The sequence below is a fragment of the Astatotilapia calliptera genome, chromosome 14 (genome assembly GCF_964374335.1).
Source record: "Astatotilapia calliptera chromosome 14, fAstCal68.1, whole genome shotgun sequence".
NCBI lineage: Eukaryota > Metazoa > Chordata > Actinopteri > Cichliformes > Cichlidae > Astatotilapia > Astatotilapia calliptera.
In genome coordinates, this window is record NC_137435.1 from 1320001 (window position 1) to 1346486 (window position 26486).

Genomic DNA, 26486 nt, shown 5'->3' on the forward strand with positions numbered 1-26486 from the left:
CTGTAAACTCGCTTCACTTTATTTCAGAGAAAACTGATTTTGGTCTGTACAGTTAATGTCCTGCTTCGTAACACCTGTACAGGGTGAAGTTAATGTTTAAACTCTACGTTAAGAAGGGCGTGGCCTCTTTGACAGCTGCTTGGTGATACAGGTAGCTGCTGGGCTTCACCCTGGGTAACAGGAGTCCCTGGAATACTGTGTGCTACTGAGTTACAGGTATCGATGTGTGTGTGTGTGTGTGTGTGTGTGAGATGCTCCAATACGGTCTTATCCAAATATGGTCACTTCTGGCACCATGAAAACCAACACAGCCATGGCCAAAACACCAGAGACCAGTGGGTGGTGTCATGCAGCTCCATCTTTACTATCAAAGTGTGCAGGAGCAGATCTACCTGCAGCCACAAGCTAACTGTCCACCTCAGCTCCGCGAGGTGAGGAGAAGAAGAAGAGTGTTTTTGTCTGTTCTTCTTCTGTGGTTATAAACAAACCTACACCATTGGGATCAGTGTGTGTGTGTGTGTGTGTTTACAAACCTGTTGCGTCACACTCATTTCTGATCAGGCTGTTTGATCCGTGACGTCACTGTCAGGTCAGCCCTGATTTCAGGCCTGCCAGTGTTCCTGCTCACGCGCACGCACGCACACGCACGCGTGCACACACACCGACGACAGTGACTGACAGGTGATCAGCATCACAGAGAACACGCGTGGGCTGCGAGTGTCACGCGTCCGGGCGCGCTGTGTGTGTGTGCGTACTCACGGTGTTCCGGAGGTCCTGCAGCGCTACGCTCATCCTGGAGCTCCGTCCCCGAAATCAGAGCGCTACCGACGACCGCTCCGCCGGCCCATCCTCCCGGGTGTCCGTCCGTCTGTGCCGCGCTCTGGCCGTCTGTGTGTGTGGGTGCGAGTCTGTGCGTGTGTGTCGTCCCGGTGTCCTTTTGTCTGTGTGCAGCAGGAGCAGCAGGAGAAGGATCGGGAGGTTTTTCGGTTTTCTCCGCTTCTCTCTCTCTCTCCCTCTCTCTCCTCAGACCCCGCCCAACATCCAACCGGCCTCTTCCTCTCACAAACAAACACACCCCGAAACACACAGGGACTGACGTCACTCACACGGCCCTACGTCACCTCCTCCAGCTCCTCGTCGCTCTGTGGCTGCGGTAAGTTCCGCACTGAGTTTTTTGTGAATTCCCCACGCGTGGCCTCATTCACCCCCTGTGGGGCGAAAATCCGCCGCTGTTAGCCCTCCTCCTCCCTTAATATTACACTTTCATTTCTTCCTCCAACTCCCAGAATCCACGGCGGCAGTGACTCCTGTGACCGCAGAGCTTCAGCCTCCACGACCCTGAAGGTTTAACCTTACCGCGCGCACATCACGGCACGGTCACCGGCATCCGTGATGACGTTACTCAGATCAAACCGAACAAAGTAAAAACTCTAAAAAATGTACTTGTTACAAACACAGAAGCAGCTGACCTGCACATCTGTGCACATCTGTGCACATCTGCTCACACGTGCTCTCTGCTCATGTTGTCTTCACGCTGAATCATTTTTTAAGAACTTATTTTAACTGCACTCAACAAACAACCCTCCCAAACATCAAGGACCAGACTGCAGCGTATTTCTTCACATCAATATACGGCCGCTAGTGGCCCGCAGGCCGCGAGTTTGAGACCCTGCTCTAAGGGTGTATAATGTAAACAGAATTGGTCCCAGCACTGAACCCTGTGGAACTCCACAATCAACCTCAGCGTGTGAAGAGGACTCTCCATTTATATAGACACACACACACACACTGAGACATATACTAAGTGTATTTTTAGGAGTATTCTGTATACTATTTTAAGTCTTTATTCTGATCATTTACAAAAGTCAACGATGCTCATAAATCCGAAACACTTGTTTAAAATGTAAACACGCTGAAAACGAACACATCATAACGTCACGGCGTTCGCTGGTTCTGATCTGCTGCTCTCAGCTCAGTTTATCCTTCACACCGGGAACTGGACACACGCGAAGCCGCGAATGTGATCCATCGTTTTCCAGGAAGGGAAGTGTTCTTTATCACCTCAGGGGCCACCGTACTACACCACCCTTAAACCACTCTCTGTATCTCTATGAGTAGATGTGTAGTTAATGGTCAGTGTGAGAGCTGAACGCCGAGGACTCCATCAGCCTCACAGGACAGGCGTAGAAACCGCCTCTGTCAGTGCGCCCCAGGGCGGCTGTGGCTACACTGTAGCTGCCATCACCAGTGTGTGAATGTGTGTGAATGGGTGGATGATTGTGTGTAGTGTAAAGCACTTTGGGGTCCTTAGGACCAAGTAAAAGCGCTTTACAAATACAGACCATTTACAGACAGACCAAATCAATAAACTGTTTATTGCTCTTCCTGCTCTCAACGGCCCTTTGGGGGACGCTCACATGCACGAACCACGAGTCAGTGAGAGCTTTCATAACGGTCTGAATTTATCTGTCCAGCAAACTTCAATCCAGGGGATTTTCCTCTGAGGACGCTCCAGCACGCTTCACTGCTTTGTGTCCAGGTACACAAACCTCAGAAATCTCCAAAGCTCAGACAGAACAACGTGTAACAACAGTAACAACGTGTTTGAGACAGAGGATGGAGGGAGGGGCTGCACGAGCATAAGACAAAGAAGGATTATTCTGAGCAGTGAATCATGCAGAACTCATCCTCTTTAACTTTATCCAATCAAAATGTCGGCCGAGGGAATGAAAGGATCAAGAAGATGAAACGAGCGTTTATAAAGACGACTGCGCTGCATGTGAGCTGACACTGTCACCTGGAGCAGGTGGGCGGGGTCAGACGGGTTGAGCAGGTTCTCCCACATCACGGCTCACAGGAGGCACAAACCAGGAACCGGCTGGACTGGATCAGCAGGAGGAGGAAGTGCTCAGATTTCAGCATCAAAATAAAATTTCACCTGGGAGCAGGCCACATTATTAGGTACACCTGGAGCTCAGACAGGTTCTTCTTTTTTCAGTGACTCACGCTGTCACCTGTGTCTGTGTCACACCTGCTTCCTCATTAAACTGTGGAGATGAAGTCAAAGTTATCCAGCAGCTCCCCCTGCTGGCCACAGACACACAGTACGAGCAGCAGTTCTTCAGCCTCTGTGAGCTACTCGCCCGTGACGTCACGTGGAGGAGCGTCGCACAGCTCCCTTCTTTTCCTTGTTTGCCAGACGCCTCTCTAATGGAGGCTGTTCTCTTTCTAAAGTGTTGACGTGTTTCTGTCAGATGATAGTGAACGGTCTGTCCAGCAGGACGTGCTCCACCAGGTGGCAGCACATCATCAATCCTCCAGGCGTCGCTGCTGTTCTCACAGAGCTGAGCGAGCACCTCTTCTGTCACACACACACCCTCTGCATGTCCTCCTTCACTGCGTTCATCAGCCTCTGAGCTCGTCGTCTTCTCCTCCAGCCTGGCAGCTCCATCATATCCACTCTCCCTCCCTTGAATCCTCATTTGTTCCTGTTCATTTTGTCATTCTGTCTTGTGTTATTTGTGTTGCTGGCTCCAAAGCAAACTGCCCCTCTGTGGATGATAAAGTGTTCCTCTGCACACCTCCTCTGACAGACTGTGGCGTCTAACACCTTCAGCTGGGCCTCCTCCTCCTCCATGCATCGCAGCAGGTCTCACCGCCGTCTTTAAACCTTCCCTTTACCTCTTGCTGCTCTCCTTCAGCCACCACCCATGACACCTGTCTCCACCCACTCCACCCTGCCTGCTCTCTCATCTTCACCTGTCTCGGGTACCGTCCACGGCTTTAAGGTTGACCCCAGCTATTTAAGCTCATCCACCTTCACTACCTCTCCTCCTGTCTGTGTCTCCACTGGGTTTGTAACCTCCACCTGCTCCCTGCTCTCACTGCAGACCATCTGACTCCTGCCTGATGCATTCATGTGATGGTTTATCATCTGTAGATAGAAACGAACTTCTGACTCTAAAAGAATTTAGACCGTTCTTGCTGTTTGGACCAGGAAATGACTGATGATGTCATCTCCTGACAGATTCTTTCTTTCTTTAGTGCATCAACCTTTCACCATCTTTTTGTCTTCTTTCTTTCCATCTTCAGTTTTCTTGTACTTTATTTCTTTTCATTTTCTTCCTGCCCTCTTTTTTCTGACGGTTCTTCCAAAGAAGACGACCTCCCTTCCTCATCACATCCTCTCCTCTTCATCCTCTCCTCTCATTTCCCTGTGAGGAAGGAGAGAGGGGAAGAGGCAGTGAAGGAGAGGAGGTGAAGTGAATGAGGAGCTCTTCAGCGTCACCTTGTCATTGAGCAGAAGAAAAGCAGCAGCTGCATCTGTCAAAGAGACGAAGACGAGCTGTGGTGAAAACCTTCAGCTTCTCGTTGTCGGGTGACTTCTTATTGTGGGAGAGACGCCGGTGACGCTCAAACACCTGCAGGAAGCTGACTCATCCTCACCTGTGCGCTCCAAACGTCACTTTACATGATGCGGCGGCGGCGGCGTTTGCGTCGCTTCCCCTTTCAGTTTTTAATCAAACACAGTTACAGCTGAAGGTCAGCCTCCTGAAAACAACGTTTTCTTTTGTGCATCTTTGTGAAGCTTCAGTGAATCAGATGTGAAGTCATCACAGGCTGTGCTGCAGACTCAAACGTGGACCATGTCTCCTCCAGGTCCTCTCCATGATGGACTCTGTGCCTGGTTTTAGATCTCACCATGGAAGAAACAAAAAGGCCGATGGCTAAAGGAGGAACTGTGGAGATCGTCTGGAGTCACGCAGACACTCAGACGTTGTCGTGTCGATGGACAAAGAGACGCTCATGGATATTCAGAGTCTTGAAGTTGAGGCAGATATCGTCCCAGCAGCTGGCTGCTTACCTGAGCCAGGTGGAGCTCTTACCTGCAGCGTTTCACAAACATGGGCCTTCATTTTGTTTCAAGGTTAAAGTGACTCATCTGTATAAACGGCGTACAGTGAAAGACGTGTGGATGTGTGAACAAACTAAAGCTCAGCGAGGTTTTAATCAGGAGGAAGCAGCTGCTGCAGGGGTCAAAGGTCGCGTCTCTTAAATGTTAAGCTCTGAAGTTTGTGTCATCTTTTCGCTGCAGACTGAACCCAGAGCACGCCGCGCCTACCCATCATGCACTGGGCCCCACACAAACCTCACAGTCTGACTCACCTCCAAACCTGGAGGCTGATGATAACGTCACCGCGGCAACACGCTGTGTTTCTCCACTTTATCAGCTGCTCTGTGATTGGTTAGCCCTGCTGATCGCAGTTTGACCTCTGATCTCCTGAATGCTGCTGACATCATCGTGCTCTGTGTGTGTGTGTGTGTGTGTGTGTGTGTGAGTGTGTGTGTGTGTCTGTGTGTGTGTGTCTGTGTGTGTGTGTGTGTGTGTGTGTGTGTGTGTGTGTGTGTGTGTGTGTGTGTCTGTGTGTGTGTGTGTGTGTGTGTGTGTGTGTGTGTGTGTGTGTGTGTGTGTCTGTGTGTGTGTGTGTGTCTGTGTGTGTCTGTGTGTGTGAGTGTGTGTGTGTGTGTGTGTGAGTGTGTCTGTGTGTGTGTGTGTGTCTGTGTGTGTGTGTGTGTGTGTGTGTGTCTGTGTGTGTGTGTGTGTGTCTGTGTGTGTGTGTGTGTGGCTTCTGATGATGATTTCACCTTAAAAAGACGACTAATCAGCTGCTGCATACATCACACACACACACACACACACACACACACACACACACACACACACACACACACACACACACACACACACACAGAGTTAAAAGGCAGTGTGCGCTGTGTTCCAGTGAAGCTTTCAGATGTAATTAACGCTCATTAAGGTTTATTGAAGCTGTTTAAATGCTGGCGTGTGATTGGCTGACGGGCTGATTGGCAGCTCAGGCTCTTTGTGCAGCTGCAGCTGCCGTTTCCTGTTTAATAAAGAAACGCTCATTTCTTAACAAGACGGAGAGGTGTACGACGTCACGGCAGCTTCCTGTCAGAGGCTGAACGCACCTGCACATCCACCTAAAGATGACTCGCTGCTGCTGAAGCAGATGATGGAGATGATGTCAGGTTGAGGCTGTCGCGTTTAGACAGGTTCAGGATGAATGTCACCTATATGTCTGTTAGTACACAAACCTCACCGCAGCCGTAGCACCAACATAGCTACAGCCACCGGTGTCACCGTCCACCTGTCAGTCAAAGAGGCCACGCCCCTAATAATGCACACTTTAAGTCTTGATAGGATTAAAGCGTGGATGACTGTGCAGACTGTTGTTACACATTAATGATACATAGTACCCACTGTTTGCTGATCATCAGCGTTTTCCTCGTTATTCTGCCGCCTGTGTTCCACGTGTCTGGTCTGTGTTTCCGTTATATTATCCGTGTCTTTGTGTTTATTCGGTTCAGGTGTTTAGTCTCACTGTGAGTTTCCTGCTTTATTCTGATAGTCTCTTGTCCTGTGTGTAATAAAGGTCAGTTTGTTATCTGAGTTTGCACTTCTGGTCCCACTACACATGACAAAAACTCAGTGGGGTGTGCAGTGTGTCGTTTAAACAAAGCAGCACGAGGCCTAAAACCTCTGAAAGTTCTGACACAGGAGCTGAGAGAAGATCTGGACCGTCAGCTGATCATTACTGTCCACTGATCCTCATCAGAGATGCCTCAGTGGAAGGACGGCTGCCAGGAAGCCGTGCTTAACGAAGGGAAACAGATATGAAAATGACACGAGAACTGGCGATCAGAAATAGTCACCGAATAGTGACGAGTTAGAATGAAACCGTTTGCATGTTTCGTAAATAAAAACATCAAGAAATGGCTCAAGACTTTTGCACATTACTGTTTCTGTTGAATTAAATTCAGAATGAATGTAAAATGGAAGAACATCTGACTCTTCTATTGTGTGTGGTTCTGCAATCAGTCGACATTACCTGCTGAGTTATCTTATTTTATTTTATCTTATCTTATTTTATCTTATCTTATCTTATCTTATTTTATCTTATCTTATTTTATCTTGTCTTATCTTATCTTATTTTATCTTATCTTATTTTATCTTATCTTATTTTATCTTATCTTATCTTATCTTATCTTATCTTATCTTATTTTATCTTATCTTATTTTATCTTATCTTATTTTATCTTGTCTTATCTTATCTTATTTTATCTTATCTTATTTTATCTTGTCTTATCTTATCTTATTTTATCTTATCTTATTTTATCTTATTTTATCTTATCTTATTTTATCTTATTTTATCTTGTCTTATCTTATCTTATCTTATTTTATCTTATCTTATTTTATCTTATTTTATCTTATCTTATTTTATCTTATCTTATTCCATCCATCCATCCATCTTCATCCGCTTTGTCCGGGGCCGGGTCGCGGGGGCAGCAGCCTAAGCAAAGAGGCCCAGACCTCCCTCTCCCCAGCCACCTCCTCCAGCTTATCCGGGGGAATACCAAGGCGTTCCCAGGCCAGCCGAGAGATATAATCTCTCCAGCGTGTCCTGGGTCTGCCCCGGGGCCTCCTCCCGGTGGGACATGCCTGGAACACCTCACCCAGGAGGCGCCCAGGGGGCATCCTTGTCAGATGCCCGAACCACCTCAGCTGACTCCTTTCGAGGTGGAGCAGCAGCTGCTCTACTCTGAGCCCCTCCAGGATGGCCGAACTTCTCACCCTATCTCTAAGGGAGAGGCCAGCCACCCTTCGGAGGAAGCTCATTTCTGCCGCTTGTATCCGCGATCTCGTTCTTTCGGTCACTACCCACAGCTCGTGGCCATAGGTGAGGGTAGGGACGTAGATCGACCGGTAAATTGAGAGCTTCGCTTTTACACTCAGCTCCCTCTTCACCACGACGGACCGGTGCAGCGTCCGCATTACTGCAGCTGCAGCCCCAATCCGTCTGTCGATCTCCGGCTCCCTTCTCCCATCACTCGAGAACAAGACCCCGAGATACTTGAACTCCTCCACTTGGGGCAGGAACTCATCCCCGACCCGGAGTGGGCACTCCACCCTTTTCCGGCTGAGAACCATGGCCTCAGATTTGGAGGTCCTGATCCTCATTCCCACTGCTTCACACTCGGCTGCAAACCGTTCCAGTGCGAGCTGGAGGCCCTCACCCGATGAAACCAACAGAACCACATCATCTGCAAAAATCAGAGATGAGATTCTGAGGCCACCAAAGCAAAAGCCCTCCGCCACTTGGCTGCGCCTAGAAATCCTGTCCATAAAAATTATGAACAGAACCGGAGACAAAGGGCAGCCCTGGCGGAGCCCATCACCCACCGGGAACGAGTCCGACTTATTGCCGGCAATGCGAACCAAGCTCTTGCAACGGTTGTATAGGGATCGAATGGCCCGTAGCAATGGGCCAGACACCCCATATTCCCGCAACACCTCCCACAGGACACCCCGAGGGACACGGTCGAATGCCTTCTCCAAGTCCACAAAACACATGTAGACTGGTTGGGCAAACTCCCATGCACCCCCAAGTATCCTGGAGAGGATAAAGAGCTGGTCCAGTGTTCCGCGACCAGGACGAAAACCGCTTTATTCCTCCTGTATCCGAGGTTCGACTAACGGACGAACTCTCCTTTCCAGCACCCTGGCATAGACTTTCCCAGGGAGGCTGAGGAGTGTGATCCCCCTGTAGTTGGAACACACCCTCCGGTCCCCTTTCTTAAAGATGGGGACCACCACCCCGGTCTGCCAGTCCACAGGTACTGCCCCTGATCTCCACGCAACATTGCAGAGGCGTGTCAACCAGGACAGCCCTACAACGTCCAGAGCCTTCAGGAACTTGGGGCGGACCTCATCAACACCAGGGGCTCTGCCACCAAGGAGTTGTTTAACTGCCTCAGTGACCTCGCCCCCGGAAATTGGCGGGTCATTCCCCTCATCCCCAGACTCTGCTTCCTCCTCGGAAGACGTATCAGTGGGATTAAGGAGGTCCTCGAAGTATTCCTTCCACCGCCTGACAATTTTCTCAGTCGACGTCAGCAGCGCTCCGCCAGCACTATACACAGTGCAGGTAGAGCACCGCTTTCCCCTCCTGAGACGTCTGACGGTTTGCCAGAATCTCTTCGAGGCAGTCCGAAAGTCTTTTTCCATGGCCTCTCCGAACTCCTCCCACACCCGAGTTTTTGCTTCAGCCACTGCCCGAGCCGCATTCCGCTTGGCCTGTCGATACCTGTCGGCTGCCTCCGGAGTCCCACAGGCTAACCAAGCCCGATAGGACTCCTTCTTCAGCCTGGTGGCTCCCTTCACCTCTGGTGTCCACCATTTGGTTCGGGGATTACCACCACGGCAGGCACCAACCACCTTGCGGCCGCAGCTCAATGCAGCAGCTTCGGCAATGGAGATGCTGAACATGGTCCATTCGGACTCAATGTCCCCAGTCTCCCTCGGAATGCTGTTGAAGCTCTGCCGGAGGTGTGCGTTGAAGATCTCGCGGACTGGGGCCTCTGCTAGACGTTCCCAGCACACCCTCACTATGCGTTTAGGTGCACCAGGTCTGTCCAGCGTCTTCCCCCACCACCTGATCCAACTCACCACCAGGTGGTGATCAGTTGACAGCTCACCCCCTCTCTTTACCCGAGTGTCCAGAACATATGGTCGCAGATCTGCTGATACGATTACAAAATCGATCATCGACCTACGGCCTAGAGCGTCCTGGTGCCACGTGCACTTATGGACACTCTTATGTTCGAACAGGGTGTTCGTTATGGCCAAACTGTGATTAGCACAGAAGTCCAATAACAGAGCACCGCTCGGGTTCAGATCAGGGAGGCCGTTCCTCCCAATCACGCCCCTCCAGGTCTCGCTGTCGTTACCCACGTGAGCATTGAAGTCTCACAACAGAGTCTCCAGGTGGAGCACCCTCCAGCACCCCCCCCCCCCAGGGACTCTAAGAAGGCTGGGTACTCTGAACTGCCACTCGGCGCATAAGCGCAGATGACAGTCAGGACCCGTTCCCCGACCCTAAGGCGCAGGGAACAAACCCTCTCGTCCACCGGGAAAAACCCCAACGTACCGGCAGCAAGCCGAGGGGATATTAGGATACCCACCCCAGCCCGCCGCCTCTCACCAAGGAGTCCAGCCCCTCTCCAGGAGACTGGTTCCAGAGCCCAAGCCATGTGTAGAGGTGAGCCCGACTATATCTAGCCGGTACCTCTCAACCTCACGCACTAACTCAGGCTCCTTCCCCACCAGAGAGGTGACATTCCATGTCCCTATTGCCAGTCTTGGCAGCCGGGGGTCAGTCCTCCAGGGCCTCCGCTCCTGGCCGCCACCCGGCACACAATGCACCCGACCCCTATGGCGCCTCCTGCGGATGGTGGGCCTGCGGGAGGATGGGCCCATGTCTCCTCTTCGGGCTGTGCCCGGCCGGGCCCCATGGACTAAGGCCCGGCCACCAGACGCTCGCCCTCGGGCACCCTCCCCGGGCCTGGCTCCAGGGCAGGGCCCCGGTAACCCTATCCCGGGCAGGGTAAACTGTTCCCTCGGTGTCCTTTTCATAAGGGTCTTATGAATCGCTCTTTGTCTGGTCCCTCACCCAGGGCCAATTTGCCATGGGAGACCCTACCAGGGGGCAATAGCCCCCAGACAACATAGCCCCTGGGATCCCTGTGACACACAAACCCCTCCACCACGATAAGGTAGCGATTATTTTATTTTATCTTATTTTATTTTATCTTATCTTATTTTATCTTATCTTATTTTATCTTATCTTATCTTATTTTATCTTATTTTATTTTATCTTATCTTATTTTATCTTATTTTATCTTATCTTATTTTATCTTATCTTATTTTATCTTGTCTTATCTTATCTTATCTTATCTTATTTGATCTTATTTTATTTTATCTTATCTTTTTTTATCTTATCTTATTTTATCTTATCTTATTTTATCTTGTCTTATCTTATCTTATCTTATCTTATTTTATCTTATCTTATTTTATCTTATCTTATTTTATCTTATCTTATCTTATTTTATCTTATTTTATCTTATTTTATTTTATCTTATCTTATTTTATCTTATTTTATCTTATCTTATTTGATCTTATTTTATTTTATCTTATCTTATTTTATCTTATCTTATTTTATCTTGTCTTATCTTATCTTATCTTATCTTATTTGATCTTATTTTATTTTATCTTATCTTATTTTATCTTATCTTATCTTATTTTATCTTATTTTGTCTTATTTTATTTTATCTTATCTTATTTTATCTTATTTTATCTTATCTTATTTTATCTTATCTTATTTTATCTTGTCTTATCTTATCTTATCTTATCTTATTTGATCTTATTTTATTTTATCTTATCTTATTTTATCTTATCTTATTTTATCTTATCTTATTTTATCTTGTCTTATCTTATCTTATCTTATTTGATCTTATTTTATTTTATCTTATCTTATTTTATCTTATCTTATTTTATCTTATCTTATTTTATCTTGTCTTATCTTATCTTATCTTATCTTATTTTATCTTATCTTATTTTATCTTATCTTATTTTATCTTATCTTATCTTATCTTATTTTATCTTATTTTATCTTATTTTATCTTGTCTTATCTTATCTTATTTTATCTTATCTTATTTTATTTTATCTTATTTTATCTTGTCTTATCTTATCTTATTTTATCTTATCTTATTTTATCTTATTTTATCTTATTTTATCTTATCTTATTTTATCTTACCTTATCTTATTTTATCTTATCTTATTTTATCTTATTTTATCTTGTCTTATCTTATCTTATTTTATCTTATCTTATTTTATTTTATCTTATTTTATCTTGTCTTATCTTATCTTATTTTATCTTATTTTATCTTATTTTATCTTATTTTATCTTATCTTATTTTATCTTATCTTATTTTATCTTACCTTATCTTATTTTACCTTATCTTATTTTATCTTATCTTATTTTATTTTATCTTATTTTATTTTGTCTTATCTTATTTTATCTTATCTTATTTTATCTTATTTTATCTTATTTTATCTTATCTTATTTTATCTTACCTTATCTTATTTTATCTTATCTTATCTTATCTTATTTTATCTTACCTTATCTTATTTTATCTTATCTTATTTTATCTTATTTTATCTTGTCTTATCTTATCTTATTTTATCTTATCTTATTTTATCTTATCATATTTTATCTTATCTTGTCTTATTTCGTCTTGTCTTGTCTTGTCTTATCTTATCTTATGAGGCTTCGAACCTTTTTAGGCTTTAATTAGGATTTGAGGCTGGAAGGCAAACACGAATGCCTCAAATTAGCCAAAGTCTTTTATTGAAGGTAATTAAATGCTGAAATTTAATATTGAAAAAGGGAAGACGCTCTGCTGCACGCCGCTGTGAAACAATCACATATATTCAAGCAGCAGGTTTCTGATGGCCATGCGGACATTATAATAAGATCCACAGCAGGAAGCGCAGATGAGCTCACAGACTGTGTGTAAAAGATGCGATTTGTGGGGTCGTGTTGTGAAGCCTACGCCCGCCCCTGCTTTGTGGGATTTTCTGACTCTAATGAAACCACAAAATGAAACCAAACAGAAATCATGTTTTATTCATTCGGGCTTGAAATCAGTGGCTGAGACCGTAAAGTCATCAGGAGAGAGTTTAGTGAGGTCACAGCTCCGTGTGGCGTCGCAGCTGCTGAGATCGTCCCTGAAATAAGTGCAAGTACGGGACGCTTCAGGACGCCAAAGCCTGGACATCGAGGACACTGGCTTCACGCAAACGTTTAGCTTAGAGTCTGTAAGTTTGTGTAATGTTAACAGCGATAGCTTAAATCGTGGTATTAAACTGGTTTCAGGTCACACACCACATGAAGTCCAATCTGGTCTAAACTGGGTCGGCTCATCCTTCGTGTCGAGTCATTGACCTTGTGTCTCTGATCACACTGAATGACGTATATATGATAAACACACGGTCTTCCCCTAACCTGTGGTGTTCCACAAGGCTCAGTTCTGGCTGCATCAGTGGTGGAGCGGGGGTGTGGCTTACTGGGCTAAGCCCCGGGTGTTTCAAATGTCTGGCTCCGCCTCTGGGCTGCATTCTTCTTTTGGTTGGCATCATTCATTTCTTATCATTTTGAAGTTAATGTATTTAATCACCAGCTGGGTAGACGGTCCCACCGTGAGAACTGAGGCTAGCTCCTCCTGAACGTGCTACACGGCGTCATGTGTTATTGCCGCTGAGCTTCGGTTTGCATCTGTTTCTGATCATGTTTACAAGAAATGGGCAGTTACTGTTTTCAATGCACTTTGAGTATCTGACCAACTTTCAAAGCGGGTCATGTGATTTCACACGTAGTGCCGTCGCGTGATCGGCGGTAATGGACGCCCTCTCCATTTGCTGCTGCGTGTCTCAGCTGCCAATCATCAGCTCTCATTAAGCTCCTGAAAGCTTTTCTTAACAAAGAACTAATGAGTGAAAGGAGCTGCTAATCTGACTGCAGCAGCTGCTGCACACACACACACACGCACACACACACACACGCACACACACACACACACACACACGCACGCACACACACACGCACACACGCACACACACACACGCACACACACACACACACGCACACACACACACACACACCCTTCCTCACTTGTCGTTTAGCGTGGCAGAGGAGGCGAGGCAGCAGTTTAACATCAGGCCGATCAGAATCACGTCTCCTGAACTCCACCTGTGGCTCGTTTCCTCTCTTCCTCCTTTCCACATTTTTCTCTTCATTCTTCGTTCTTTCTCACTTTCAGTCGTCCTGAAGAACGTTTCCAGCTCTGTTAGATTTTTGAGTCTAATCTGCTCTCGCAGTTCTTGAGTGTAGCTGGTGGTTTGTGTCACAAACGCTCGGTGTTTTCCGTCTGCTCCTCCACAGTCTTCTTGATTTGTTGTTATGAATCTCTGCTCCACCTATGTAAGCTTCCTGTGACCATGAAACCAGGCCACTGTGCAGCAAGCTAACCTGTTTATCCTGCACTAACCTGCAGAGGGTTTTCATGCAGTCTTTAAATATCACAGTTAGTCTCCATCAGTTTGATTCACAACATGAGACAAACTGCGCGCACACAGTTTGTGTGTTTGCTGAGGATTGTTGAGCTGACAGAAACACTTAAAAACGTTGCTCCCTTTGTGCTCGCTCCTCTTCTGTAGGGTCAGCTCCACGCTGACGCAAACAGTCGCTCAGGTGTTGGGCCGAGACAAAGTCAACTCTCTGTGACGTCTTTGACGCGACGTCTCCTTGTGATTCGTACACGAACAGCGCTGCCTCACTGTGACTCAGATACGTCACACATAAAGTAACGAGAGTGTTTTTAAAATGTAGGGAGTAAAAGTAAGGAGCAGTCAGAAACATACTGATTTCAGCGATTCGTTCATGGACACAGTGATGAATAGTGTGAGAGCGTCTGGCTGAAGTTGTGAAGTTTTAGTCGAGTCTTTTTTCAGCGAGTTTAATTTCCATCCTCGCTCCCTCCAGCATCATTGAGAGCAGACAGTAATTACACAGCGTCTCTGCTGTAATTACACAGAATATACGTGTGGAAATAACTCAGCAACAGTATGAAAGCTGCTCATACTAGATAGCCTGTACTCAGGTGTGACACGCGGTGATTGTAAAGATAACTGGAATGGAAAATTAAAATGCTTCCTGCTGCTGCTCGCTGAAGAAGCTGCTGTGATTAAAATGGAGGTGAGAGTTTTGGGGACAGGTTCACAGAACATCGGGCTTTATTGGCTCTGTGTTTGGAGGCTCGTGCTCTGATTATGTTTGCATTCATTTCTCTGTTGCTGACTGTAGACACGCTTTTCCACACCAGTCTGTCTGTCGGCCCTCGTTTAGCTTTCCTGTGCTCAGCCATGCCAAGCCCACACTTTCAGGCAAGGGCGTAGATTTGGCATGGACGGAAGGGACGTGTCCCCACCAACATCCAGCGATTATTGAATTGTCCCCACCAATAATTTGATCTCTTCGAGTAAAGAAAAACAAACCCAATAGTAAGAAAAAAACGATCTGTCAGCGTCTCATTCAGCCAGCGGAGCAGAAAGAGTTAAATTACGGTCTCTACTGGAGTCCTACCTCATGTGACAAATATGGCCAATGTGATTAGGCCAGTTTTTAAAACCTTAGGATGTAACTACAGCCCAGCCCATGCAGCAGTATATGAATGACTAACCTCGTATTGTGGATGGATTATCTCAGTTGTTCTCCTGGCTGAAGTTTGGTCCTTTTACAGCATCCTGCCATGCGATTACATTTGTTCCTGACCACCGAGAACACTCACGTTAACTTTTATCGAGTGGAAAAAAAGTTAGCTTGTTTATATTATGCTAACATAGCTGTGTCGCTAGCAGTCACGTAGCACATCATTATATAGCAGCTAGCCCAACTTCAGTAACCCTACAAACGTCACTGCTGTTTAGTTTTCTGTCTTCATTTATGCTGGAAGTGATAGCAGAGCTGTACGTTTGAATTTGTTTCCAAAACCCCGCAGTCAGGACATGCTATATTGTATTTAGATAGAAGCTAGCGAGCTAACTCCCTGCTAACTTCTAACTCCGTTAAATGTCATAAATTCTGTTTTCATGGATGCCTGGATGTTAAACTCAATTGTTACACCTGGTAGAGCAGAACGCTGATCATTTTATTAAAGATGAAAGACTTTAGACAGTTTTTAACTCTCAGTAATGCCACAGTGATCGTTTGATATATGGACCTGCAGCGGAGTTTAGACCCAGACACGGCTAGTGACGTCAGACTGAACGACCGGATTACTCTTATTAATCTTTCTGGGTCGCAAAATAAACTTTTAACACATTTTCAGGCGAGAATGTAGCTGTGTAAACGTCAAACAACGTAAACATGTTATTGTTTGGCCTTTTTCAGTGCTTTAGTTGTGTTTTATTTGTTGGTGAGTAAATCGGTTTGGCTGAGATTAAAGTTATTAGATTAAATAAAACTTTATTAATCCCTCGGGAGGATTCCTCCGGGGTTCTCACACAGCTGAATAAACTGCTGTGTGAGAACATCTACACCAGTGTCCGGTTATATTTTAGACAGCAAGGAGGAGATGGCAGGTGACGTAATTCTGAAGGCTACACCGTCCAATTTCACAGTCGCTCATTTCCGGTCTACCCGGCTTTCGGAGGACCCGGCCCACTTAGACCACAAAGGACACCCCCGGCCTGTTTCTGGCCGGACAATAATAACGGTGACATTTAACTTATTTTATCCGATAAATAAACACTGTAAAAAGTTTTTTGTATATATGTATGTACATGTATACCCCCCTCCCCAGCCCCTTTGAATGTCTCCCTAACTCTGAGGTCTCAAGGTTGGCAAGTAGGCGCTAGGCTTGGCCCACATCAGTCTAAAATTGTATGTAACCATGAATAATGTGATGCCATGTCCACCAGGAGAGACTGGACAGTACAGATATAAAACCAATATGCCAGCAGTTCATTTCAGCTAACGAGAGGAGCAGGCATGTGTTTGTTGTGTGGGGCATGTAGTCCATGTGTGTTGCTGTAACAGTAGTTCATGTTTAGAATAAAACATCCCAGCTCACTGACCTGATCGGGGCAACAGTGCCTAAAATGTTGCATAATGTTGCTGAGAGATCTTTTACTTTGTGGTCATCTTAGACGAGTAGTTTTATGGACAAAACCAGCAGGTCATTCAGTGTTCCCTTAGTGCTGATGTGTCAGAGATGTTGGTGTAACTGAAGTGATGTTGTTAAGTCCTTAAAGTCATATTCTTTTATTGTCATGACTGTATTTGAAGCTATTTTTATGTTTGTATGATACCTGATTTATATGGAAGTAAACTAAAGCCTAAAATACTTAGTCAGTCATTTGTTTAATAGGAATTTAACATTATATAATTCACATATAAAACTATGAATTGTAATTTTAAACGGTTTAAAAGCAGGTAGAATAGCATGTGTAGGCAAGTATACTTCTCCTTTTATCAAGAAGCAAAGACAAAATGGAAAAAAGAAAAGAAACGGGGCAGAGTTCGATGGTTGAATCATCCGTCCCCACCAATGCCAAAACCAAATCCTTGCGTTCAGGCGTGCTCGGGGACATGTCGCCAGCGCTGCGGGAAGGTTGACAGATGTGATCATCTGTCTTTGACAAAGAAGAACAGAAGCTTTGTGCGAGCGCTAACAGGAGGACACTGAAACATGTAGCTGATATAAACCCGAGGTTCTGTTATTTGGTCATTCTGTGTTGAAATGTTTCACAGCCTAAAATTAAAAATGTGCAAAAAATGAAAAGTTAAAACTGGAAAAAACATGCACAAATGTCGCTTTTTCTACTTATTGTGTTTGGCTTTGAAATGTGCTTTTTTGAGCGAAGCGATTGATTTCTGTGGTGAAGAAAGCCCACAGCCCCCCGTCTCCTCCGTGTCAGTGCACACGTGTCCACATACTTATGGCCTGAACATCTGCACAGGTGATTTTTATTGATTTCTCTGCTGTGATGTTCAGTCCAGCCTCTGAGGATCAATAAAATGGAAACTTATGATCTGATTTGTTATCTCAGTTTGATTAAATATTCCTCCCTGTGGTTGCTATGGAGCCACTTCCTCTCTTTATTAACCATCATTAAAGTTATTTTATTGTTCAGCCCTCCCTCCCCGGCACCAGCATTAATCAGCTTCATAAAATCTGCAGTTCTTCATCGTGATGAAGGTGTTTACCCCCCGAGCAGCAGACGGGGTCGAGTGTTTGTCTCAAACTGATTTTATTCAAACCAACAATTAAAAATAGTTTCATCAAGTTTACATTCGGAAAGAATCAGCTCAGAGAAATCAAAACACTTCATCCAAACTAATCACGACAGTCTCGTGTTTCTGTACAGCAGGAGGAGCAGGAGGCTCTCAGCAGGATGTGAAGGTCTTCCAGAAGAAATTCTTGCAGCCGGCTTTCCTCTCTCGGGGGGCGAGCAGCGGGCCGCTGCCGGCGGCGCGCTCCAGGTCGACGCGGATGTCTTCGGGTTCACCGTCGGACAGAGGGAAGTTCTCCTCTTCCAGAGCCTCGTTCTCCACCTGCAGGAGGTCAGAGAGGAGCAGCTCTGCCAGCGAGGTCCGCGACATGTCCTGAAAACACGTCAAGATGAAAAACACACGAATAACTCAGTGCGGGAACGTGAGGAGCCCAACAAAGCTCAGCGTCGGCTGCTTAAAGTGAAACGAAGTTCCTGTTTTTACTCTGTGAGGGAGGGGGGAGGGGAGCTTTGCATGATCTTTATCTCCCACCGTCTAACTGTTTTAAATAGGTGGTGGGCGGGGCTTTGGTGCCAGAGATGACCATATAGGGACATCTCCTGTCTGTGACATCACCCAGATTCAGTAGTAAAAACAAAATTGATAAAGTGAAGATTTTACTTTTTGCACAACATAATAAAATGACATTTATTTTGTGATTTAATGAAGTTATTTGTGTTTAATGTATAATTACAAACTGACTGACAGTAGTAACACTGTGAAAAAACAAAACAAATTTTATAAAATAAATCGTGATCATGATGATTTAGTTTAAATAAATTTAGCTTCTGATGTTCAGAAGTTTTTTCTTTGTGAGTTTATGTTTGTTTGAAATCTAATTCATATGTTACTATAAATTCTTTCCTGAGGAGAATTAAATGAAATAATAATGAAATTTTTATAAATGGTTTTGTTTTATTATAAGTGAATTTTTTTTATAAGTAGTTTTGAAAAATGATCAAGGTATAGTTTTCAATGCTAATAGCAAAATATTTGCATTATCCATTCATTTGTATTTACTGTTTCACAAACAAACAATTTATTATGTGGGTGAAATTAGTTATTGACATTTCTGAACAGACAAATTTGTTTCGCTGTTTTGATTTCTCTCTGAGGTTCGAGCGTGTCGCTGAAACACCGGCTGTAACAACACGCGTTCAGTTGTTATTTGGTGGATAAATATTAAAGTTTTAGTTTAAACATGTTTTTGACTTTTTCCTTAAAGATTTTATGAGTTGTGTTTTGAAAACATCTAATGTAACTAAAGACTTTTCACAGTAATCTGTAAAGTTGTTCCAAAGACGATTCCTCTAAACACATCGCCGTGACCTGCAGGATATCTCGAGGTTGAAGCCAATCAGCGAAAGATGCTAACACACTTAAACCTCCAGGGGGCAGAAAACCACAAACTAAGTTTGGAGCGTGCAGCCCTGCTCTGAAAACTCTCAAGCTTTATTGTGAAAGGGTGAGCTGTGACTCCTTCACTTCCTGCTGAGCAGTTTGTGGGATGCTGAAGAAAACTGCACACATCAAAACAGAAAAAGAGGTTTTATGTCATAGTTTCTGAGTGTTTGTGAGTCTGCAGAGGTCAGACGCCGTCGTGTTTCCTGTCTGCGTGGCGTCTTCATGGCGTCACGGTGCTGCAGAGAGGAACCACATCCTCCGTTTTACTCAAAAAGCATGCCGCGCCCTTCTCTGAACACCAACCGTCTGCACTGATCTCTACCTGCTGTGTGTCATCACATTTTAGTTTTGTCCTCTCTGCCCATCTCTCTCTCCTTTCCTTCCCACTGTCGCCGCGGGTCGTCTGATTCTTGCTGTAGAGTCTTTAGCCTACAGTGTGAACCGGTGCTGTACGAATAACACTGAGATGAAATGACCGTTCTATGTAAAGAGATGGAGGCTGTGTTCACATGTTTATGGGTGAAAGTCGAGCTGCAGAAGAAGCAGCTGATGTGGAGCCGAGGTGGAAACGTCAGTCGAGATGTGGATGCAAGAGCTGAGCGCCTGCAGCAGAGTGTCACAGTCCTGCATGATCTCTGCTGCAAACCTTCACTGATGGAAGAAGAAGCTGTTTGAGCTTCTTCAGAACGTTCACCTCGTGTCTGACCGAAGTCACGACGCGAGTGGCTGCTGAAAGCGTCTGAAACATCACACAGCAGTAACGTTGTCTTCATCGGTCGCTCGGGCTTTCCAGACTCGACCATAAAGAATCCACAAAGGAGCGATGAGCAGATGAATCATCGGCTGATTTACAGCCGCCAAACAAACCTTTCATCACCCTCTCGTCATCGTCAGGAGAGCTTCACGCAGGTCACGACGAAGAAATAAAAGAAGCCCTCACAGACCGAGAAGGTGTGATTTCAGCTCGTTTGTCAGGTATTAGACTGGTTCAGGACGTGTGTAGTTAAAGTGAAGCTGAAGCGCTCTGTGATGGAGGGAAACATTTCTCTGGATTTAAAGCCTCAGGGTTTTTAATAAATACTGAAGCTTTTATTTGCATCCTTTTGCTTCCTGTCTGATTTTATTCAGTGATGATGATGATGATGATGATGATGTTTTCAGCCTCTGATTTCTTTGATAGGAGTGAACAGAGCTGAAATCAGAGCTGAAGCCCTCAAACGTTCACAGAGAACAAACCGCTGTGATTTTTACACCAGCTGCAGGTTTCTGTGTTTTTCATTAAAGGAGCTGCTTCCTGGTTATCTGGTACATTTGTTTATGGCTGTTCATTCATAAAGACAATATTCAGCCTTGTCTGCACTCAGTGATGTTTCCTCCACCTTTACAGTTTCATTACATTTAATACATTCAAACTTTTTCCTGCAGTTTTTCATTTTTCTACAAAACTTTCACAGAAAATCATTTTCAAACTTTTTAGATTAAAGTTCAAACAGATTTTTTGAAATCAAATGAAATGGGTGCGTGTGTGCGCGTGCGTGTGCGCGTGTCGGACCTGTTTGGAGCCCAGCAGCGGCGTCCGGTGCAGCAACAGGCGGAGTTTGGAGTCTCTCTGCGCGGCGGAGGTGCAGCTGATGGAGGCGGTGAGGGAGACGAGCAGCAGGAGGAGGCAGCGGAGGCGCGAGGAGGAGTTCATCTTCGTCACGTGTGTGTCTGTCTGCGGCTCGGAGGATCTTCTGCTTCTGTCCCGTCACGGCGGCTCTTTTAAAGCCCCGCTGACGTCATTGCCCAGGGCGGTGGGGTGGGTTTGGTGATGGGTGGAGGGGGGTGACTGATGATGATGATGATGATGATGTTTAGTGAAATGAGCCGGTTTCAAATTCCTCCCCTCCTCCCCTCCTTCCCTCCCACTCACTTTGTTTCTCAGCCGGAGGCTCGCGGACAGGAGGCGGTCACATGATCAGATTTAGCACAGGGGCGTGTCCAGAATGTTGTCACAGGGGACCAAATGGGGCCAGAATTTCCAGTTTGATCGTGCTGTTGTCAAATAAGGTTGCCTGAAACAAACGTCAACGAAGAGACAGAACCATGAGCCGCGTTATTAAAGTCACTGATGCTGTGTGATCGACAGGAAGTGTCCGTGAAATCTGGACACTTCCACCAAAGGACTGGGGGGGCAGAGAGGAGCTCAGAGAGTAAACAGGTGAAACTTTGTGGAGAGAGCCTCCTCTGTCTGCATCGCTGACGTTTGCTCCTCCTGTGTCGGCGCAGCGAGCGCCCGTGAGCTTAAACAGATGATGTGTGATGATGTCGTCATGAATCCTGAGGTATTTCTGTGAACACACTGTGAACATAAATGGCTGAACGTGTTGTTCACTTGGTTTTGGGGGTGCACCCCACTTCACAGTCCACTTCATTTCAGTGTAGGAAGGAGCGAGACTCTATGATGCAGCTTAACATGGTTCTGGTCGTCTTACTCACCAGCCTGTTTGTTTACTGTATTCTGTACATTGTTACCTGCATATAGGACCACCCTGTGTCCTCCTGTTATATTTTCTTTTCCCGTGCTGTAAGAGCTCTGTAACACCGAGATTTCTCATCCGTGGGATAATAAAGGCTTATTCTATTCTATTCTATTCTATTCTATTCTATTCTATTCTATTCTATTCTATCACAGTAAACACAAAACACGACAGACTGGCGACCTGTCCAGGGTGTACCCCTCCTCTCACCCTGAGACAGCGGGGATAGGCTCCAGCGACCCTGAAAAGGAGCAAACAGATGGATGGACAGACTGTAAACGGGTTTATTAACATGTCTTTGCGGCTGACTCACTGCTGCCTCTGCTGGACATTGAAGGAATTGCAGCTGCTTGGTAGAGACTAAAGCTGAATACATTTTCTGGGCATTTTTACTTCAGTTTAAGTAGTTTTGTAAGCCAGTTTTCATTTTTACTTCAGTCTAGCTTTACTGATTGTTTCACTGAGCAGTCGTGTGTTGGTGAGATGGTGAGCAGGTGAAGGGGCAGGATGATGCTCTGGCTGATGCTTATTTGATTTGATTATTTTTAGGGTCCAGGTGAGCGTGAGGTAACTGTTCTTGCCACGTCTCTTTCTTCTCGTTCTTCCATCTCTGACTCAATTTGCTGATAAATGTCGTGTGCTCAGTGAAGCATCAGCTCTGGTTTGAAATAATTATTCCGCCCTCCTCACATCGAGCGCATCATTGTGCTGCTGCCTGCAGGTCTGTCAATGAAAGACCATTTACCTGTTGACACGCACAGCTGAGTGGTTATTGAAATCTGTGTGGTACAGTTTGTGCCTGTAAGTCAGCTGACATGCGATGAGCTCGTGCGTCGCGGCTTTGAGGCTGTTTTACTTTAGTTTCGTGTGAGAGCTGATCCGACGCTGACGTGATGCAGTGCAGACGTACAGGCAGAGGAAACATGTTCATTTCATGGGCTCATTTTTGCGTTTGGGGTTATTTGCAGAGCTCAAGCGGCTCTTTGGTCCGTTGTGACTGCGAGCTCACGTTTGACCCCTGTCGAGGTCCTAATGTGTTCAGACCTGTGGGAGTCTCAGTAACGAAGCTTCAGTCGCAGCAGCGAGGCTCTTCCCACCAACAGTGTCCTGCTGTTAAGCTGCAGACGCGTCACTGTTTGCTGCTCCCCTCACAGCCTCGTTTTCCTCTTTTAATACAGCAGCAGAAAAACCTGAAACATGGCCGTGCACACACAGCCACCGCTGTTTAAGACACTCACATTGCATATGACCAGGGCCTGGACCACTTGGCAACAGTGGGAAGGAAAAACTCCCCTTTAACAGGAAGAAACCTCTGGCAGAACCAGGCTCAGGGAGGGGCGGGGCCAGGTTGGCGTGAATGAAGGAAGATGAAACACAGCACAGTAACACAGTGAGTCAGCTGCTTCTTCATAACGAGTCGGTGTTTGGACTGACAGGGCCGAGGTCGGAGCTCCACGGCGTCATTGTTGGAGATCAGCTGATCGGCTGGAAATCTATCGATTTGACCTGCCTGGACCGAAGCCTGACACACTCTGACCCACGTCAAGGACATTTTCGCTGCTTTAAGCTTCGTTGAGTGTGTTTGCAGCGGCGCTCACATGACTGCAGTCAGCCCGTCTCCTCACACGTGTGCTGCTGAAGCTCTGCAGTGACATTTGCTGGAAAAGAGCCGTTCTACGCCTACGCAGGTATTACTGTTGTTCATCTTTAATAATTTCATTAATCACTAATTGTCAGAGCATTTCTGATTAATTTAATGTTGTTTTAAGTGAAAGCAAATGTGCTTTTCTTTCAAAAACAAGGACGTTTCTCAGTGACCCCAAACTTTGGAGCAGGACTAAAAATGATGCTAACATTTCAGAAATGACACAAACACATCCAGTGTGTTTGTTATTGTTCATCAAACGCTCTGAAAAGGTCGCAGCAGCATTTGAAGCTGCATCTGTCTGACGAGAGCTGAGCTCTGATCCAAGCACGAGAGGAAACCGATCACACCCACACTCATAATAAACTCATTTTGAATTATATGTTAGTAAAAGTCTCAAAAAAGTCGAGACAGGTCAACAAAAGTCTGGAAAAGTAAGTGATGCTAAACAGAAACATCTGGCAGCAGGTCAGTCACGTGATCGGGTATAAAATGAGCATCTTAGAGAGGCGGAGTTTCTCTGGTGTAAAGACGGGCAGACATCCACCATCTGTGAACATCCACAGCACGTCACCATCGGCATCTCAGAGAACCTGGAGGAGTCTCTGTCAGCAAACGTACTCATGAAAGCGCCAATTTGTTGGGATCCGTTTTTGAGTGCGCGTTCCTCTGCGCCATATGCTTCCAGGTAACAAGAAAGTGACCTCATTCACGTAGATTTTTGATTGGCAGAGCTAACTCGAAATTTTGAGAAAAGTAACTCGAAATTTTGAGTTATATTTCTTGAAATTTCGAGTTAATAAGTCGAAATTTCGAGTTATGGATACTAGAAACGGGCTTCCATACAGGTCAGATCCATCCAAACTCAGACTAAAGCAGAGGAGCAGACCTCTGACCAGCTGACAACATCTGGAGCTTCGTGAAAGCAACGAGAGCACGAAGCAGACCGTCACAGACTGGTGTTAGAGAGCAAACATGGACCTGTCCTACTTTTACAGACGTGTCGCTGCCATCATGTTCACAAGGAGCTCATATTTTTATCACCCCCCCAAAACCAAGAGATGTCTGTTGTTTCCAGTTTCCACATTTGTTATGTTCTTATGTTCTGTTATGAATAAAATATAATTTATGATAAAATCACTGCATTTATTTCACAGAGCATCCTGACTCCTACGAGGTGATGAGGATCTCATATGGATTCAAGTCTTCAGGGCAGGAAGTTCAGGACAACAACAAAGAAAGACTTCAGCTTTATGACAGAGATGCACAAACACATGAAGATCTTCTGACCTCCAGAGGTCGTCTGTCATCGATATGTCCAGCACGCCTCGCAGGAGTGTGTGCCGAAAGCTTCAGCTGTCAGAATGCTAACGGCGACCGACAGGACACTTTCCACACCTGTCCAACGCGGTCACGGAGAAAAGCCTCTGTGAGTGTTCGGACCACAGCGGCTTCCTGTCGTGACAGCTGATTGGTTCGGCCTGTTGGTGCGAGTTAGAGGACGACAGCCCGACGGAGAGACAGAGCGAGGCGGCGATCTGTGGATTAACGGCCTGCTGCGATTCGTCTGCTTCCTTCTGCACAGTCTCAATTTGGAGCATCGTGTCCATGATTTTATTTGCATGTCTGCTCAGGCGAAATTATTCAGACACAATAAAAAACAACAAATCAGATATTGTCATGTGTGCGACAGCACAATGAACCGACCTCATACACATTTAAACAGCCTGCACTGAGCATCAGAACATCCCAGCTCGGAAACATTGGATAAATAAATTCAGGTCTTCACTTCCTGCACGCCGTGTGAACCCGTGCCCTGTGGAACAGCAACTTACAGACTCGCGAGGCTGATTCATCTCTGCTCTCACATAAATATGATGCAAATGATTTCCCCCGACCGCTGTGCAGTATTAACTCCAGCTGATACATTCAGTGTGTTCGCAGAGCTCAGCTGTGAAGAGAAGCTCGGCCGCAGAAGCGCGACGTGCACGGCTGCAGGTCGGTAATCTGCAGGTGCTACAGCGAGCTGTGCAGACTCATGCATGCATGTTGTTGGTGTTTCAGGTCCTTAGAACATTAAAATAACATTAAAGGCTAAAGAACATCTCTCAGTGATGCTGAGTGTGGAAACTCTTCACTGCAGCCACACTTCATATTTTGACCCTTCAACCAATCAGCATTCAGCGTGCATGCATCCAGCTATGAGTTTGTGGTTTTTAATTGGACTCCACATAAGCTCGTCTCCAGAGCCTCTGCTTATAATCATCCATAAATCATGCTTTAGCCTGTCTACCACTGCCTCTGCAAGCTGCTTTGCAACCCTAGGTGAGTCGCCAGGCACAGCAGGAGAGGCCCTGGGGCAGAACCAGGACGTGCTGCAGAGATTACATCTCTCAGCTGGCTTGGGAATGCCTTGTTGTCACCCTGGAAGAGCTGGAGGAAGTGGAGAGGGAAGCCTGTGCAGCTCTGACAGCTGCCACCATGATCTGGATAACCTGTAGGAATAGAAGCATGGAGTCATTCACTCACTTGACTCTATTATCATTTTAAATAACAGAAATGAGACACACCCCCCCCCCCCCCCCCCCGTCATTCGGTGTGAGTGGAAACATGTTTTAGCAGTAAGACTTTCTCTTATCTGTTGCTTCAGAAATAATTGGCCTAGCTTTCATGCAGTCTGTGTTACAGCTAAGGCACTTTATGGACTTTGTTTTTAATTCCAATGAGACCTGAAAAAGTCAACCGTCCCTACAAACCTGATGTAAAAAGTTGAGTTAGCAACAAGTAAAGGCTAGCCGCTCAGCTAGCTGTCCAGCAAAGCACAGAGAGAACCTGAACCACACTTACCTGAAGATGATTTCTAAACACTTTGCCAAACTCACCTTTGCATGTGTGCAGTGTTGGTCAAGTTACTTGAAAAAAGTAATCAGTAACTAATTACTGATTACTTCCCCAAAAAAGTAATCCCGTTACTTTACTGATTACTTATTTTCAAAAGTAATTAATTACTTAGTTACTTAGTTACTTTTTAAAAACACGATTTACAACCTGAAGAGGTGATAAAGTGATAGATCTTTCAGCCCAATTCTACTTTTTCTGCATAATCCATCATACAAAATGTAATCAAATGGAAAAGCATCTTTTTAAAACTTGTTTTATTAGTTT

General features: G+C 45.6%; 2 protein-coding genes across 3 annotated transcripts in view; both read right to left on the minus strand.

Annotated features, from left to right (window-relative positions):
* The window catches only part of ece2b (endothelin converting enzyme 2b), a 33405-nt gene extending 32162 nt beyond the window's left edge, over positions 1-1243 (minus strand). For both annotated transcript variants that reach the window (XM_026191604.2, XM_026191602.2), the window contains exon 1: positions 760-1243. In XM_026191604.2, coding sequence (XP_026047389.2) covers positions 760-792 — 33 coding nt within the window. In that variant the 5' untranslated portion in view covers positions 793-1243. The remainder of the gene's footprint in view (positions 1-759) is intronic.
* A 16471-nt stretch (positions 1244-17714) lies between these two features.
* sst1.1 (somatostatin 1, tandem duplicate 1) lies at positions 17715-21075 on the minus strand. Its single transcript, XM_026192703.2, has 2 exons — positions 20710-21075; positions 17715-18086 (listed from the first exon to the last, which is right to left on the minus strand). The coding sequence occupies exons 1-2, from the start codon at positions 20848-20850 to the stop codon at positions 17868-17870; spliced, it is 360 nt and encodes a 119-aa protein (XP_026048488.1). The 5' UTR covers positions 20851-21075; the 3' UTR covers positions 17715-17867.
* Between the last annotated feature and the right edge of the window lie 5411 nt (positions 21076-26486).